This window comes from Salmo trutta, chromosome 1, assembly GCF_901001165.1.
Source record: "Salmo trutta chromosome 1, fSalTru1.1, whole genome shotgun sequence".
In the NCBI taxonomy this organism is placed as follows: Eukaryota; Metazoa; Chordata; class Actinopteri; order Salmoniformes; family Salmonidae; genus Salmo; species Salmo trutta.
The window spans coordinates 9,582,349-9,599,740 of NC_042957.1; the positions used below are offsets into that span (position 1 = coordinate 9,582,349).

The 17,392-nt window shown below is 43.0% G+C and overlaps 1 protein-coding gene across 3 annotated transcripts in view; it reads left to right on the forward strand.

The window, feature by feature from the left end:
* nrxn3b (neurexin 3b) overlaps positions 1-17,392 on the forward strand; it is a 547,141-nt gene that overhangs the window by 417,387 nt on the left and 112,362 nt on the right. For all 3 annotated transcript variants that reach the window (XM_029706324.1, XM_029706494.1, XM_029706412.1), the window contains one exon: positions 5,828-6,009. In XM_029706324.1, coding sequence (XP_029562184.1) covers positions 5,828-6,009 — 182 coding nt within the window. The remainder of the gene's footprint in view (positions 1-5,827; positions 6,010-17,392) is intronic.

The window sequence follows — 17,392 nt, forward strand, 5'->3', positions numbered from 1 at the left end:
GCACTCACCAAAGTCAGATTTACTATAAGAAAATTTGGATTACCTTTGCTGTTCTTCGTCAGAATGCACTCCCAGGACTTCTACTTCATCCACAAATGTTGTTATGGTTCAAAATAATCCATAGTTATGTTCAAATATCCTCTGTTTTGTTCTTGCGTTCAAGACACTATCCGAACGGTGACGCGCGGACGCGTATCGTGATTTTTTTTTTTGAAATATTCCATTATCGTACTTCGAAGCATGTCAAACGCTGTTTAAAATCAATTTTTATGCGATTTTTCTCGTAAAAAAGCGATAATATTCCGACCGGGAAACCCTGTTTTCGTTCAAAGACTCAAAATCTAAAATGGACTCTTCACGTGCACGCGCGCCCCCGTCTCATTGTTCTCAGATCGACCACTTACCAAATGCGCTACTGTTTTTCAGCCATGGTCTGCAAAGTCATCATTCAATGTTCTGCCGCCTTCTGAGAGCCTATGGGAGCCTTAGGAAGTGTCACGTTACAGCAGAGATCCTCAGTTTTCAATAAAGAGAGTGTAGAAGGCCAAGAAATGGTCAGAGAGGGCACTTCCTGTACAGAATCTTCTCAGGTTTTTGCCTGCCATATGAGTTCTGTTATACTTTAGGGTGTTTTCAATCCAAATCAAACAATTATATGCATATTCTAGTTTCTGGGCAGTAGTAATAACCAGATTAAATCGGGTACATTTTTTATACGGATGTGAAAATACTGCCCCCTATCCTAGTTAAGGAAATCACAAATATTATGGACACATTAGAAATAGTGGATTGTTGGAGACTAAAAAACCCAGACGGAGTGAGATATACATGGAGGGGACTTAATCAAGCTAGTCGTCTTGACTACATTCTTGTCTCTTTCTCTCTTGCGTCAAAGGTTAAAAAAGCATTAATAGGAGACAGAATGCGATCGCGTCATCATCTAATTGGCATTCACATAACTACTATAGATTTTCCACGGGGATGGGAATATTGGACATTTTATCAAAGTTTACTGGAGGACAACTTCTTTTTAACTTAGACAAGATCATTTATAACTGAATTTTTCCAGTATAATATATGTTCAGCAAATCCCCTTATTGTTTGGGATACCTTTAAATGTACCTTCAGAGCTCATTCAATTCAATATTCATCAATAATAAAAAAGCTGTTTCTGGCTAAAGAGACAAGACTAACAAGGGAAATCCATGAACTAATAGTACAGGTAGACAGCAATAAAAACGATACTACGGAGATACAAAATAAGTTAGAGGAAAAACAAAAAGAACTTCAGGAACTTATTCAACAACGATCTAATGTAATCTATTACAAAAATAAAGCAAACTGGATGGAGTATGGAGAAAAATGCACAAAATTCTTCCTGAATCTCCAATACAGGAACGCTAACAAAAAGAATTTGTAGAAACTCGTTACTGAAGACAGAGTCATCTATGATTCTCCGAATTATATTTTAAAAGAGAATGCTAATTATTTTAGGCAGATGTTCTCTTTAGGAGATCTGGAGAGACCGGGTCAGTCAATTACTGATATACTAATACTCTTAGTAAAAGTATTTATCTTCAACTCGCAATCTGTGGATTCTATTCGATTAGATAGATAAAAATTGTACGTTAAACATCACGGCATAGTTGAAAGATATGTGTTGCATACAAACCTGAAGTGGGTGGCCAGCAGAGATAGATGAGATGGGCTGAGGGAAGCTGAGGGTTGGGATGTGGAATTGGAGACAAGTGGGAGTGGAGTTGCTGTGCGGGAGACAGATGGTCAAAGTTAAAGTTTAAAAAAATTGTCAAAATAAGACATAATTCAAAGTTTGTTTGATTGACACTGAGGGGCATTGTTTTTACAACTAATGCCGGTTTGCCTGAGGCTGATGCCGTGCAGATGTTTGTACACATGCATATACACACGCTCTCATTCAAATAAGCACCTACAAGAACACACACATACATGTAATAGTCTCAGACATGCATACAAAGACATACAGTTGGCATTGCTGTTATGATTTCAGTTGTCATTGATGGTCTTTGTTTTAATTTATTTTATTTCTAAATAAATAAAAAAAATTCATTACATTTTTAATTTTTGCGTTGTTTGCTGTTTTCTTCTGTCTTTTCCTTTTTTCTCTTTAGTTCATTGTCTTGGTTGTTGGTGCACTGGGGGGTTCTTGGGGGGTGGGGAATGGAATTCATTGTATTTATAATTTACATTTTTTCTTCTTGGCGGGGGTATTGTGTTTCAGGTATTCAATGAAAAAAAAATATATTTTTTAAAGTAAATAACCTATGTAAGCCATCCACAGAAAAATACTGAACCGTAGCGCGCACACTCATACACACACACTGACATATAGTACATACGCTCTCTCTCACACACACACACACACATATAGTACATACGCTCTCTCTCACACACACACACACACATATAGTACATACGCTCTCGCTCACACACACACACACACACACACACACACACACACACACACACACACACACACACACACATACACACACACATATATAGTACATACACGCTCACACACACACACACACACACACACACACACACACACACACACACACACACACACATATAGTACATACACTCTCTCACACACACACACACACACACACACACACACACACACACACACACACACACACACACACACACACACACACACACACATAGTACATACACTCTCTCACACACACACACACACACACACACACACACACACACACACACACACACACACACACACACACACACACACACACACACACACACACACACATATAGTACATAAACGCACACTATAGCTACATTTTACTCCACGACTGATCTGAATTCAGCTGGCAAGAAGGGATGGAGGGAGGGAGGGAGGGGACATTTCAGGTATGACAAAGCAAGGCCAGATCCAGCCTGACCTAGCTGAAGGCTTACAACTGTCTTACTGTTTGACAGTATGAGCCAGAGCTTCCTGGGTTTTGGCCAGGAAGTAAAATGTGAACTATACCATTTTGAAGAATGCTCATTGTATACAATATGAAGGGCTGAAGATAAATATCTATATTATATGTAGGACTAAAAATCTTACATAAGTGTCCTGTCCACGTCTGTACATTATGCTGCCTCATGCTATAGAAACAGGACATAAGCGCCTTCCCTATGGACCGTTCTGGCTTGGACTTACAAAACATCTAATAGTGTCTAATCAAGTCCAATAGGTTCCAGTAGAGTGTGTTTATTACATGGTCTTATATCTGTGCCTGAAGGCAGGTTAGAGACAGTTACCTGGTGGCTTCGATCACATCTCTCTCTTTCCCTCCTCTCTCTCTCCCTCTCTCTCTCGCTTGCTCTTTCTCTTCCCTCTCTCTCCCTCCTCTCTCTCTCCCTCTCTCTCTCGCTTGCTCTTTCTCTTCCCTCTCTCTCTCTTTCCCTCCTCTCTCTCTCTCTCTCCCTCGCTTGCTCTTTCTCTTCCCTCTCTCTCTCTCTTCCCTCTAGTTCTACATCCGTATGTTCCTGAGTCTCTTGGGTCTTCAGTCTGCAGGACAAACCAGATTGTTTCTGGCCACTCAGATAGACCAGATTGTTTCTGGACACTCAGATAGACCAGATTGTTTCTGGACACTCAGATAGACCAGATTGTTTCTGACCACTCAGATAGACCAGATTGTTTCTGGCCACTCAGATAGACCAGATTGTTTCCGACCACCCAGACAGATGTTGGAGGTTAAAGATTGAGAGCTGGATCAGTAATACACTGATGGAGAGATGGGGAAGAAGGCCACATTCTCTATTACACTAGCAATTGACCCCCTGCAAGTTTTATCTGCCATCGCCTTCAGTCTGCACTTATAGCACTGTGGTTCTTGTTACATACACACACCCACCCACATACGAACACACAACACTCCCACCCACACACACGTAGACACAGCCTGTCAGAGCCCGAGTGGTTGTGAATAGCTCCGTCCAAACAGTAGCTCCAGCCTATTGATCTATCAGGCACTCAGCTAAAGGTCTCTTTGATCTCTTGATGATGTTTACAGTGAGTGAGCAGGCTGAGGATTTCTATAGATCCTGATGGCTTAATAGTGACGTCTTAAGCGGGCTGTTTTGTAGGTTTAAATACAATGCACCCTAACTTTGAATTTCTCTCTATATGTCTGTCTGTGTCTATCTCTGTCTGTGTGGCTCTCTCTCTGTCTGTGTCTATCTCTCTCTGTCTGTGTGTCTCTCTCTGTCTGTCTGTGTCTATCTATGTCTGTCTGTGTCTATCTATGTCTGTCTGTGTCTATCTCTGTCTGTGTCTATCTCTCTCTGTCTGTGTGTCGCTCTCTGTCTGTCTGTGTCGCTCTCTGTCTGTCTCTCTCTGTATGTGTCTCTCTCTGTCTGTCTCTCTGTCTGCCTATGTCTCTGTCTGCCTATGTCTCTCTCTGTATGTGTCTGTGTCTCTGTCTGTGTGTATGTGTCTCTCTCTCTAGTAGATCATGTATTTCAGGCTTTGTACCCTTTTTCTCACTCTGCATATGTTCAATTAAACCAGAGGAAGGTTCTTCGATTTTTTTCCTACTACCAGCCTTTGTTCTTGGTTTGCAGGCTTATGTTTAATACATGAGGATTGGGAGACTTATTCGATTGTTGGCCCCTGCGCCTGTTATTCCCAGGCAGGGACTATTTTAAAGAGTTGCTTTAGGTCAGAAAATGCACCCTGGGATCTGTAGTCTCCCACCTCATGTGGTAGACTTTCTGAATACGATTAGAATTTAGAACATGGAGGACTTTGCCTTTACACCATTGACTATGTGATTTGGGAGGATTTGGTTTTATGGCCTTTATCCCAAACAAGGTGAATCCGCTTTGGAGGACAAATGTGAAAATGTGACCGTACCATCCTTGGTGTCTGGGTTGGGGTCATTTCTGAATTGAGTTAGAAATTGGTCTTAAATTCCAATTAATTTATTGAATTTGAATTGACTTTGAATTGGCCAAACCCCACAGATGTTAATTAATTGAAATTCAAATGGATAATGTATTCCATAAATCACATTTATTTTGACAGAATTTATGGTTACCAATACTATGTTGTTACATTCTTACATTTATTTTTTTAAATGTATTTTTATTAAGTTTTAAATAATTACAGTGGTCTGAAAATATTGTTATATAATTGTGTAGGTTGTCTATAATAATTCCTAATTCACTTAGATGTTATTAAATAAATAAAAATGCACGTATATATCCCAGAATGCATTAAGTTAAAACACTCCAGAATAGAACGGAACAACTTAACACCTCATGACAAAAATACAGAGTTATCATCAACCTAATATTTTAAATAGTATATGTATTGAGGTATTGGTCAAAGGAATCAGACTCACATGTTACATGTCTCAGTTGAATTTATTTGAATTGGTTATAATTCAATTCTACTTCCTTTAATTCCATTTCAATTCAAATTCAGATTTCTGTGGCCAATTTCAATTCATGTCATGGATTAACCCCAAGTATTAGTGTTCTAGACCGATAAGCTTGTACTTCTCTTTTTCTCTTTCGGTCTCTCTCTCTCTCTCTCTCTCTCTCTCTCTCTCTCTCTCTCTCGCCCCCCTCCCTCCCTCCTCCTTTCGCCTCCCTCCCCCCCTCCCTCCCTCCCTCCCTCCCTCCCCCTCTCTCTCTCTCTCTCTCTCTCTCTCTCTCTCTCTCTCTCTCTCTCTCTCTCTCTCTCTCTCTTTCCATGAGGTGATGTTTTTCAACTTGGGCATTGATTTCGCTATCTACATCTCTCTCTGTCTCTCTGCAGCTGGTACCACGTATATCTTCGGTAAGGGCGGGGGTCTGATTACGTATACATGGCCTAACAACGAGAGGCCCAGCACGCGTACCGACCGTCTGGCTGTGGGCTTCAGCACCACCATCAAGGATGGAATCCTGGTTCGCATCGACAGCGCTCCACGACTAGGGGACTACATCATGCTACACATCGTAAGCTATCTTTTAGACTACTACTGTGTGCCCTATAGCCTTTGCAAGTGCCATGCTCTACAAACTGAGCCACACGGGACTAACCCTTCAGTCTACACTGTGCTCCTATCTAACCCTCGACAGGGAGACCACATCCAGCACTACATTGTTAATTTTACTACTAAATTGACAGCTTTTCAGGGGCCTCAGTGTATTTACAGTGACTCCTTACTGTAGTAGTTAAAGTAATGTCCCTTCTCCCTGGTTTTAAACTGTTATTTCAGTTACTGATACTTCTCTCTGGTTTTAAACTAATATTTCAGTTACTGATACTTCTCTCTGGTTCTAAGCTAATATTTCATTTATTGATACTTCTCTCTGGTTTTAAACTGTTATTTCAGTTATTGATACTTCTCTCTGGTTCTAAGCTAATATTTCATTTATTGATACTTCTCCGTGGTTCTAAGCTGATAATTACATTATTGATTGACTCCGGGACCAGAGTTAAACTGTTGTGATGTTTCTAAACAGTGACCCGCAATGAAAATGGTTGACGCACATCGTACGTTTCTAACAGAGGCACATCTATAATACATATCACAGTACGTCCCTTGTCTTCTACATTTATCTGTCACACTATTCTCTCACAACGAAGTGAATCTTAATAACTCCCAGCCATAAATAGTTCATAAAACCATGTCTGTCTGACATGTGTGTCACTGCGTCATGGAAACCCTGTGTGAATCAGCTGTGCATCCCAACATTAATATCTCATGACGTCCTTATGCTGTTGTTGTTGTTGTTTATTTATTTACATAATAATCAGTAAAGATGGCCACCGACTATAGATTTACCAAAGTTCCTTGGAAAGGTGGCAGAGGAATGTGTTGATGTGGTGTGAAAGTAGTGATGTTGAGGAGAGAGGGAGACCAGGATGAAGAGAGGATACTACTCCGCCAACAGATTGAGTGCCTGTCTATCCTTAAAGACTCCCCTCATCTCTGGAGTGAGCGTGTTGCAACGAGCTGTTGGATGTATACTGCTCCAACCTCGCCATCTGTTCACACAACATGAAGGCCATGCACCGATTTCAGCTGCTTTACAGTCTACAGGAATGTGTGTGTCTGAGAGAGAGAAGCAGGAGCGAGAGAGAGAGCGAGAGAGAGAGAGAAAGCGAGTGTGAGAGAGAGAGAGAGAGAGAGAGAGAGAGAGAGAGAAAGCAAGCAGGAAAAGAAGAGGAGTGTGGTCAGAGATGAAAAGATGGAAAATGCCTCTCTTCACTTTATCTGGTTTGGTAAATGCAGAAACCTCGATAGGAAGGAAATCAAAGCATTTTTTTTTATCAGAGCTGGCTGTCTTTCTCCAGCCAAGCTTCATCTCAGTTTTAAATTGCCTCCAAGTCGTTAGCAGCAAAGGTCTTCATTCCTGTCAGATCACAAATTAATTTATCATAAAATATCATTTTATTTTACAAATTAATGCCACAAATATTCATAGTATGCCCTCCATTTCAACACAGGCTAATAATTTTGCTGATAATTCCAATAGGTTTCTCTTGTAGATTTTAAGAGATGTACTATATATATTTACATCCTGTATTGGTTGAATGGAAATGTCAGCAAATTGTTGTAGAATAGAATTGGTTCTCAATGACTTACGTAAAGGTTAGATAATAATGACCTTAGCTCATTGATAGCCCAAGACCTCCAAACACAGTGCCTTCAATAAAGCCATTATCCATCCATGATTCATTATAGATAATGATTCAAAATGGCAGCTGCTGCTCAACTAAATAGAAAAGAGTACAAGTTTTACAGTATGTGTCTGTGCTTGTCTCTCTGTGTGTGTGTGTGTGTGTGTGTGTGTGTGTGTGTGTGTGTGTGTGTGTGTGTGTGTGTGTGTGTGTGAGTGTGTGTGTGTGTGTGTGTGTGTGTGTGTGTGTGTGTGTGTGTGTGTGTGTGTGTGTGTGTGTGTGTGTGTGTGTGTGTGTGTGTGCACAGTGACCGGACTAAAGTCTAACCAAAGGTCTTCCCCAATTATCCAGCCCCTCAGGGATCCTTTAGCCTTTAGGATAATAAGCTGATGTATGTTGTAGGATCAGCGACGGTGCAATAGCACACAGTAGGACGTTGAAGATTAGCTAGCTACCATTGCGAAGACATGGCCAAGAGGGCTCTGTGGGACTGCTCTTTGGAGCTGATAGGTTTATAATGAGAAGGAAGAATGGAATTGGAAAAGGTACAGAGAACAGGCGTTATCTGGTTTTTAAGTCATTGGAGTCATGCAAACTATTAATCACATGTTTTTTTCTGTAATCCTCTAATCTTTAAAGCATCTATTTGTATTATGCCTTGATATTATACAAAACCTGTTGGTAAGGCTAGTTGGTACCATAGAAATAGGAAATAAATATCCCGTTGTGGTCATTCTAGTCATTCTATTTCTATGCTTCTGTACTAGTAACATCGGATGTAATGGTATATTTTTTGCTGGACGTTTTGGGGCCTTGTAGCAGTAATGAAAGATTATTTTAAAGAAAGTAAAGATTCAGAGGTCTAATTTTAATCACTCTCTCGCTCTGCCTCTCACTCCATCTTTCTCTCTCCATCTCTCACTCTGTCTCTCTCCCTCTCTCTATCCATCTCTCTCTCTCTGTCTCTCTCCCTCTCTCTATCCATCTCTCTCTCTCTCTCTCTCTCTCTCTCTTTCTCCATCTCTGAACAGCTAGCTCAAGGCTTGTTTTGGTCGAGCTGAAATTATCACATTGTTTCTTATCCAGTTTGTCTAATAATCTAATAAAATGGACGATTTAAATGGCTGAGCTTTAGGACGCTCTGAATAATTCCCTCATTATAGACTAGAGAACCGTTAATACCCATTTTTCTCAAATTGGTATAGACCGTTTAAGGACTACTGCTTATGCAAAGCATAAAACAGAAAAGCACTGAGCATTTCCGTAGTTACAGAGGCTCCAGCCAAGAAGCTTACGTATTAACACTTTGTTAACAAAAGCTCCGAGTTTTATAACAGCACAGCAACATTTTAAACTTAACTGTTTAAAAAGTGATTAAACCTACCGCGAAGAATCACCGGTGAAGCGCTATAACTTGTAGCATGGTCACTGTGTGTTGTGGTGTGTTCTAGAAGATTGTATAAGCACTGTACTGTATGTCCCCTCTCCTCTTAAACCCATAATAAAGCTCCCTGCAGCCCGGGGACTGATGTGTTGGTAGTGACTCACACAGTATCACGCCAGGGAATGTAGATAGCTGCAGGTAAAGCTTACCCAGGACATGCCACACAGACAGAGAGGGAGAGAGAGAGAGTATACCTCGGCACGAAATCCTTTTGAGACGCTGTCTAAAAAAAGCTGGGTATTTCTGTGCACGTTGGTGTTCAGATGTCTCGGTGTTGTGATGAGGGACGTATCTTTTGGTGTATATAGTGTTGGATTCTGGGGTAAACTTTGAACATTTCTATACTAGAAACATGATAGATCAGAAGTAATACTATAGTGTCTGAGGAGTTTTAGAGAATGGTTGTTACATCAGAAGTAATACTATAGTATCTGAGGAGTGATAGAGAATGGTTGTTACATCAGAAGTAATACTATAGTATCTGAGGAGTGATAGAGAATGGTTGTTACATCAGAAGTAATACTATAGTATCTGAGGGGTGATAGAGAATGGTTGTTACATCAGAAGTAATACTATAGTATCTGAGGGGTGATAGAGAATGGTTGTTACATCAGAAGTAATACTATAGTATCTGAGGGGTGATAGAGAATGGTTGTTACATCAGAAGTAATACTATAGTATCTGAGGGGTGATAGAGAATGGTTGTTACATCAGAAGTAATACTATAGTATCTGAGGGGTGATAGAGAATGGTTGTTACATCAGAAGTAATACTATAGTATCTGAGGGGTGATAGAGAATGGTTGTTACATCAGAAGTAATACTATAGTATCTGAGGAGTGATAGAGAATGGTTGTTACATCAGAAGTAATACTATAGTATCTGAGGAGTGATAGAGAATGGTTGTTACATCAGAAGTAATATTATAGTGTCTGAGGGGTGATAGAGAATGGTTGTTACATCAGAAGTAATACTAAAGTATCTGAGGGGTGATAGAGAATGGTTGTTACATCAGAAGTAATACTATAGTATCTGAGGGGTGATAGAGAATGGTTGTTACATCAGAAGTAATACTATAGTATCTGAGGAGTGATAGAGAATGGTTGTTACATCAGAAGTAATACTATAGTATCTGAGGGGTGATAGAGAATGGTTGTTACATCAGAAGTAATACTATAGTATCTGAGGGGTGATAGAGAATGGTTGTTACATCAGAAGTAATACTATAGTATCTGAGGGGTGATAGAGAATGGTTGTTACATCAGAAGTTAATGGTTATCTGTAGGAGACAGATGGCTTTGGAATGTGCTGGGTGGACAGGAGGTAGTGACAGGATTGCTATAGGTGATACGGGTGGAGAGCTTTGGATTAGACATCAAGGGGGTTGATGTCAGGTGACCTAATGGAGAAGGAATGGTTTATTAACCCATCACTTCCTCTTCCTGGTGGACCATAACAGATGGAAGGACTGGAGAGAAGGAGGAGTGCCTAAATTGGAGTAAATATAACTTGTGGTGGTGGAAACATGTGATGTCTGAATGCAGCTGTATCAACCCTTTGGGGAGAATTAAACTTGGTTAAGCTTCTCTAGTGTCCGTTGAGTTATTTACTCTGAAAATAAAAAGCTAACAATAGTCAATAGATAGACCATGTTGGACAGCACAAGGGCAATTATTTAGTTTTACTTGTTTCTTGACTCTCCATTACCTATTTCTATCTGTTGTCTGCATGAGCCAAACCCATAGGTCCCTCGTCACAACACACACTCCACCCATCTTCTCCTCTCATATCTTCCTCGCCTCTCCTGCTCTCCTTCCCTCAACTCCTCTCCTCCCTGACACCTCTAACACTTCAACACACACTGTCTCTACCTCCCTCCCATTCTCCCATTCTTCCTCCCTGTCTCTCTCCCTCCCTCCCATTCTCCCTCCCTCCCCGTCTCTCTCCCTCCCTTCCATTCTCCCTCCATCCCTGTCTCTCTCCCTCCCATTCTCACTCCCTCCCTGTCTCTACCTCCCTCCTATTCTCTCTCCCTCCCTGTCTCTCTCCCTCCCTCCCATTCTCCCTCCCTGTCTCTCTCCCTCCCTCCCATTCTCCCTCCCTGTCTCTCTCCCTCCCTCCCATTCTCCCTCCCTGTCTCTCTCCCTCCCTCCCATTCTCCCTCCCTGTCTCTCTCTCTCCCATTCTCCCTCCCTCCCTGTCTCTCTCCCACCCTTCCAAGGAGCCTTCAGATCCAGCATACAGTACCAGGCAATCAGACAGGCTTTTTAATGCTGCAATCGCACAATGAATTCCATTACCCGCTTGAGCCTCCCCACTTTGATTCAGATGGAAAAAGTTGTAGGTAATTGAAAAGCCCATTCCAGACAAGAGAACATGCATCCTATTGTGTAGAAACGGCTAGCTAGAGCTCGTCTGAGAATACCATCACCTGCTAGTAGTTAATGCTGATTGCTTAGGTTCTGCTCACAACAGTGTTAGAACATGATGTTGAGGCCCTGGGTGACTAGGTTGGCTGGATTATTTGCAATGTTTTGGACCTTACTCTGACACCGCCTGGAATAGAGGTCCTGGATGCCAGGAAGCTTGGCCCCAGTGATGTACTGGGCCGTACGCACTACCCTTTGTAGTGCCTTGCGGTCAGAGCAGTTGCCATACCAGACGGTTATGCAACCAGTCAGGATGCTCTCGATGGTGCAGCTGTAGAGTTTTTTGAGAATCTGAAGACCCATGCCAAATCTAATCAGTCTCCTGAGGGGGAATAGGCGTTGTTGTGTCCTCTTCACGACTGTCTTGGTGTGTTTGGATCATGATAGTTTGTTGGTGATGTTTACACCAAGGAACTTAAAGCTCTCAACCAGCTCCACTACAGCCCCTTCAATGAGAATGGGGGAATGCTCAGTCCTGCTTTTCCTGTAGTCCACAATCATCTCCTTTGTCTTTTTCACATTGAGGGAGAGGTTGCTATCCTGGCACCACACTGCCAGGTTTCTGACCTCCTCCCTATAGGCTGTCTCATCGTTGTTGGTGATCAGGTTGTGTCTTTGGCAAACTTAATGATGGTGTTGGAGTCGTGCTTGGCCATGCAGTCATGGGTGAACAGGGAATACAGGAGGGGACTGAGCACCCACCCCTGAGGGGCCCCAGTGTTGAGGATCAGCGTGGCAGATGTGTTGTTACCTGCTCTTACCACCTGGGGGCGGCCCATCAGGAAGTCCAGGATCCAGTTGCAGAGGGAGGTGTTTAGTCCCAGGGTCCTTAGCTTAGTGATGAGCTTTGAGGGCACTATGGTGTTGAACGCTGAGCTGTAGTCAATGAATAGCATTCTCACATAGGTGTTCCTTTTGTCCAGGTGGGAAAGGGCAATGTCGTGCAATAGAGATTGCATCATCTGTGGATCTGTTGGGGCGGTATGCAAATTGGAGTGGGTCTATGGTTTCTGGTATAATGGTGTTGATGTGAGCCATTACCAGCCTTTCAAAGCACTTCATTGCTACAGATGTGAGTGCTACGGGTCGGTAGTCATTTAGGCAGGTTACCTTAGTGTTCTTGGGCACAGGGACTATGGTGGTCTGCTTGAAACATGTTGGTATTACAGACTCGGACAGGGAGAGGTTGAAAATGTCATTGACGACACTTGCCAGTTAGTCAGCGCATGCTCGGAGTACACGTCCTGGTAATCCGGCTGGCCCTGTGTCCTTGTGAATGTTGACCTGTTTAAAGGTCTTTCTCAAATCGGCTACGGAGAGTGTGATCACACAGTCGTCTGGAACATCTGATGCTCTCATGCATGCTTCTGAGAGCATGGAAGTTATTTAGTTAATCTGGTAGGCTTGTGTCAATGGGCAGCTTGCGGCTGTACTTCCCTTTGTAGTCCGTAATAGTTTGCAAGCCCTGCCACATCTGACGAGCGTCGGAGCCGGTGTTGTACAATGTAGGGAATAGGGTGTCATTTTGGAACCGGCAGTGGTATCAGGGGGAGAAGATGAGAGGCACACAGGGCCGGTTGACCTGGTGTGTGTGTGTGTGTGTGTGTGTGTGTGTGTGTGTGTGTGTGTGTGTGTGTGTGTGTGTGTGTGTGTGTGTGTGTGTGTGTGTGTGTGTGTGTGTGTGTGTGTGTGTGTGTGTGTGTGTGTGTGTGTGTGTGTGTGTGTGTGTGTGTGTGTTTAGGATGTATTGGTCTATATTGAGGTTCCAGTACCTCAGTGGAATAGATCAACATTGCCATGATTATTACTCATGAGCCTGATAACATCAGTCTCTGTAATATTACTCTTTCATATCCTTTTCTCTCCAAGGAAATATGGAGACAGATTGCAATATACTAACTTTAACTGTATAAAAGCCTGTGCAGCTGTTTCAGAAGACATCAGTGTATGATCCATGTTATACTGACTTGACATAGCCTTTGAGGTAGATAAGTGATGGCAGTCGAATTGTATTGAGGTGTGTGAGTGATTGCAATCCATTTGTATTAAGGTGTGTGAGTGATGGCAGTCCATTTGTGTTGAGGTACATGAGTGATGGCAGTCCATTTGTATTCAGTTGTGTGAGTGATGGCAGTCAATTTGTATTGAGGTGCATGAGTGATGGCAGTCCATTTGTATTGAGGTGTGTAAGTGATGGCAGTCCATTTGTATTGAGGTGTGTGAGTGATGGCAGTCCATTTGTATTGAGGTGTGTGAGTGATGGCAGTCCATTTGTATTGAGGTGTGTGAGTGATGGCAGTCCATTTGTATTGAGGTGTGTGAGTGATGGCGGTCCATTTGTATTGAGGTGTGTGAGTGATGGCAGTCCATTTGTATTGAGGTGTGTGTGAGTGATGGCAGTCCATTTGTATTGAGGTGTGTGAGTGATGGCAGTCCATTTGTATTGAGGTGTGTGAGTGATGGCAGTCCATTTGTATTGAGGTGTGTGAGTGATGGCAGTCCATTTGTATTGAGGTGTGTGAGTGATGGCAGTCGATTTGTATTGAGGTGTGTGAGTGATGGCAGTCCATTTGTATTGAGGTGTGTGAGTGATGGCAGTCCATTTGTATTGAGGTGTGTGAGTGATGGCAGTCCATTTGTATTGAGGTGTGTGAGTGATGGCAGTCCATTTGTATTGAGGTGTGTGTGAGTGATGGCAGTCCATTTGTATTGATGTGTGTGAGTGATGGCAGTCCATTTGTATTGAGGTGTGTGAGTGATGGCAGTCCATTTGTATTGAGGTGTGTGAGTGATGGCAGTCCATTTGTATTGAGGTGTGTGAGTGATGGCAGTCCATTTGTATTGAGGTGTGTGAGTGATGGCAGTCGATTTGTATTGAGGTGTGTGAGTGATGGCAGTCCATTTGTATTGAGGTGTGTGAGTGATGGCAGTCCATTTGTATTGAGGTGTGTGAGTGATGGCAGTCCATTTGTATTGAGGTGTGTGAGTGATGGCAGTCCATTTGTATTGAGGTGTGTGAGTGATGGCAGTCCATTTGTATTGAGGTGTGTGAGTGATGGCGGTCCATTTGTATTGAGGTGTGTGAGTGATGGCAGTCCATTTGTATTGAGGTGTGTGTGAGTGATGGCAGTCCATTTGTATTGAGGTGTGTGAGTGATGGCAGTCCATTTGTATTGAGGTGTGTGAGTGATGGCAGTCCATTTGTATTGAGGTGTGTGAGTGATGGCAGTCCATTTGTATTGAGGTGTGTGAGTGATGGCAGTCGATTTGTATTGAGGTGTGTGAGTGATAGCAGTCCATTTGTATTGAGGTGTGTGAGTGATGGCAGTCCATTTGTATTGAGGTGTGTGAGTGATGGCAGTCCATTTGTATTGAGGTGTGTGAGTGATGGCAGTCCATTTGTATTGAGGTGTGTGAGTGATGGCAGTCCATTTGTATTGAGGTGTGTGAGTGATGGCAGTCCATTTGTATTGAGGTGTGTGTGAGTGATGGCAGTCCATTTGTATTGATGTGTGTGAGTGATGGCAGTCCATTTGTATTGAGGTGTGTGAGTGATGGCAGTCCATTTGTATTGAGGTGTGTGAGTGATGGCAGTCCATTTGTATTGAGGTGTGTGAGTGATGGCAGTCGATTTGTATTGAGGTGTGTGAGTGATGGCAGTCCATTTGTATTGAGGTGTGTGAGTGATGGCAGTCCATTTGTATTGAGGTGTGTGAGTGATGGCAGTCCATTTGTATTGAGGTGTGTGAGTGATGGCAGTCCATTTGTATTGAGGTGTGTGAGTGATGGCAGTCCATTTGTGTTGAGGTGTGTGAGTGATGGCAGTCCATTTGTATTGAGGTGTGTGAGTGATGGCAGTCCATTTGTATTGAGGTGTGTGAGTGATGGCAGTCCATTTGTATTGAGGTGTGTGAGTGATGGCAGTCCATTTGTATTGAGGTGTGTGAGTGATGGCAGTCCATTTGTATTGAGGTGTGTGAGTGATGGCAGTCCATTTGTATTGAGGTGATTGAGTGATGACAGTCCATTCGTATTGAGGTAGATGAGTGATGGCAGTCCATTTGTATGATCATCAGCTAAATATCACTCATATAGAATGAAACTAGGCCTTTGTCATGTGACTGAGTGTTAATATTGGCTGTGACAGCAGTGCGACTCCGGAGTTGACATGGAGGATATTATGAAACTAGGACATGGGACTTGGGCACCGTGTTGATCAATAATTGAAGACGTTGTTCGGCAGCCAACCATCCTTTGCTCTATCCTCCTGAAACATTCCCACACACTCTCCAGGCGTGTTGTCTGACGCTATCGCTACAGAGACCTTATGCTCTTAGAGTCACACATACAAACACGTTGTTTACAAGTACGTGTCTCATACACAAACACAGTGGAACAGCGGTGCTGACACTCCAAACATGATCTGAGGTTTCCAAGGGGAGATGTGGCTTTCAGTCAAACAACCCCCACCCCAATGCACTCTGGGAATGGTAATATAGCATGCTGAGTCTGCCAACTTCTCCAGGAGAGTGAGAGAGCGAGAGAGAGAGAGAGAGAGAGAGAGAGAGAGAGAGAGAGGGAGAGAGAGAGAGAGAGAGAGAGAGAGAGAGAGAGGTAATTACGTTGTTTCCCCCTGGTTCTGGCCCCAGCCCTATGCAAGTCCCCTTGATGTACATGTTCATGGTCCAAGATGAAAACAGTTCAAAGAGAAACACAGTGTCTGTTTTTTTACTTTACTTTGCTCTTCGACAACATGGTGGACAGATGGTTGTGTTCCACAGCAGCTCTGTTGTAATGCATGACTCCCATTTCCGTTAGTAGGAGAGAGAGAGAGGGAGGGAGAGAGAGAGATAGGGAGAGAGTGAAGGAGGAAGAGGAAGTAGGGGGAGATTGAGTAAGAAGAGGGGGAGAAAGGGAGAGAAAGAGAAGAAGAAAGAGAGATAAGGAAGGATCAATCAATCAATCATTCTAATGTATTTATAAAGCCCTTCTTACATCAACTGATGTCACAAGTGCTGTACAGAAACCCAGCCTAAAACCCCAAACAGCAAGCAATGCAGGTGTAGAAGCACGGTGGATAGGAAAAACTCCCTAGAAAGGCTAAAACCTAGGAAGAAACCTAGAGAAGAACCAGGCTATGAGGGGTGGCCAGTCCTCTTCTGGCTGTGCCGGGTGGAGATTATAAAAGAACATGGCCAAGATGTTCAAACGTTCATAGATGACCAGCAGGGTCAGATAATAATAATCCCAGTGGTTGTAGAGGGTGCAACAAGTCAGGACCTCAGGAGTAAATGTCAGTTGGCTTTTCATAGCCGATCATTCAGAGTATCTCTTCCGCTCTTGCTGTCTCTAAAGAGTTGAAAACAGCAGGTACAGGACAGGTAGCACGTCCGGTGAACAGGGTTCCCTAGCCGCAGGCACAACAGTTGAAACTGGAGCAGCAGCACGACCAATTGGACTGGGGACAGCAAGGAGTCATCAGGCCAGGTAGTCCTGAGGCATGGTCCAAGGGCTCAGTTCCTCCAAGAGAGAGAAAAAAAAGAGAGAGAGAGAATTAGAGAGACATGCTTAAATTCATACAGGACACCGGATAAGACAGGAGAAATACTCTACATATGACAGACTGACCCTAACCCCCAACACATAAACTATTGCAGCATAAATACTGGAGGTTGAGACAGGAGGGGTTGGGAGACACTGTGGCCCCGTCCAACGATTCCCCCGGACAGGGCTAAACAGGCAGGATATAACCCCATCCACCTGCCAAAGCACAGCCCCCACACCACTATAGGGATATCTTCTACCACTAACTTACTATCCTGAGACAAGGCCGAGTTCA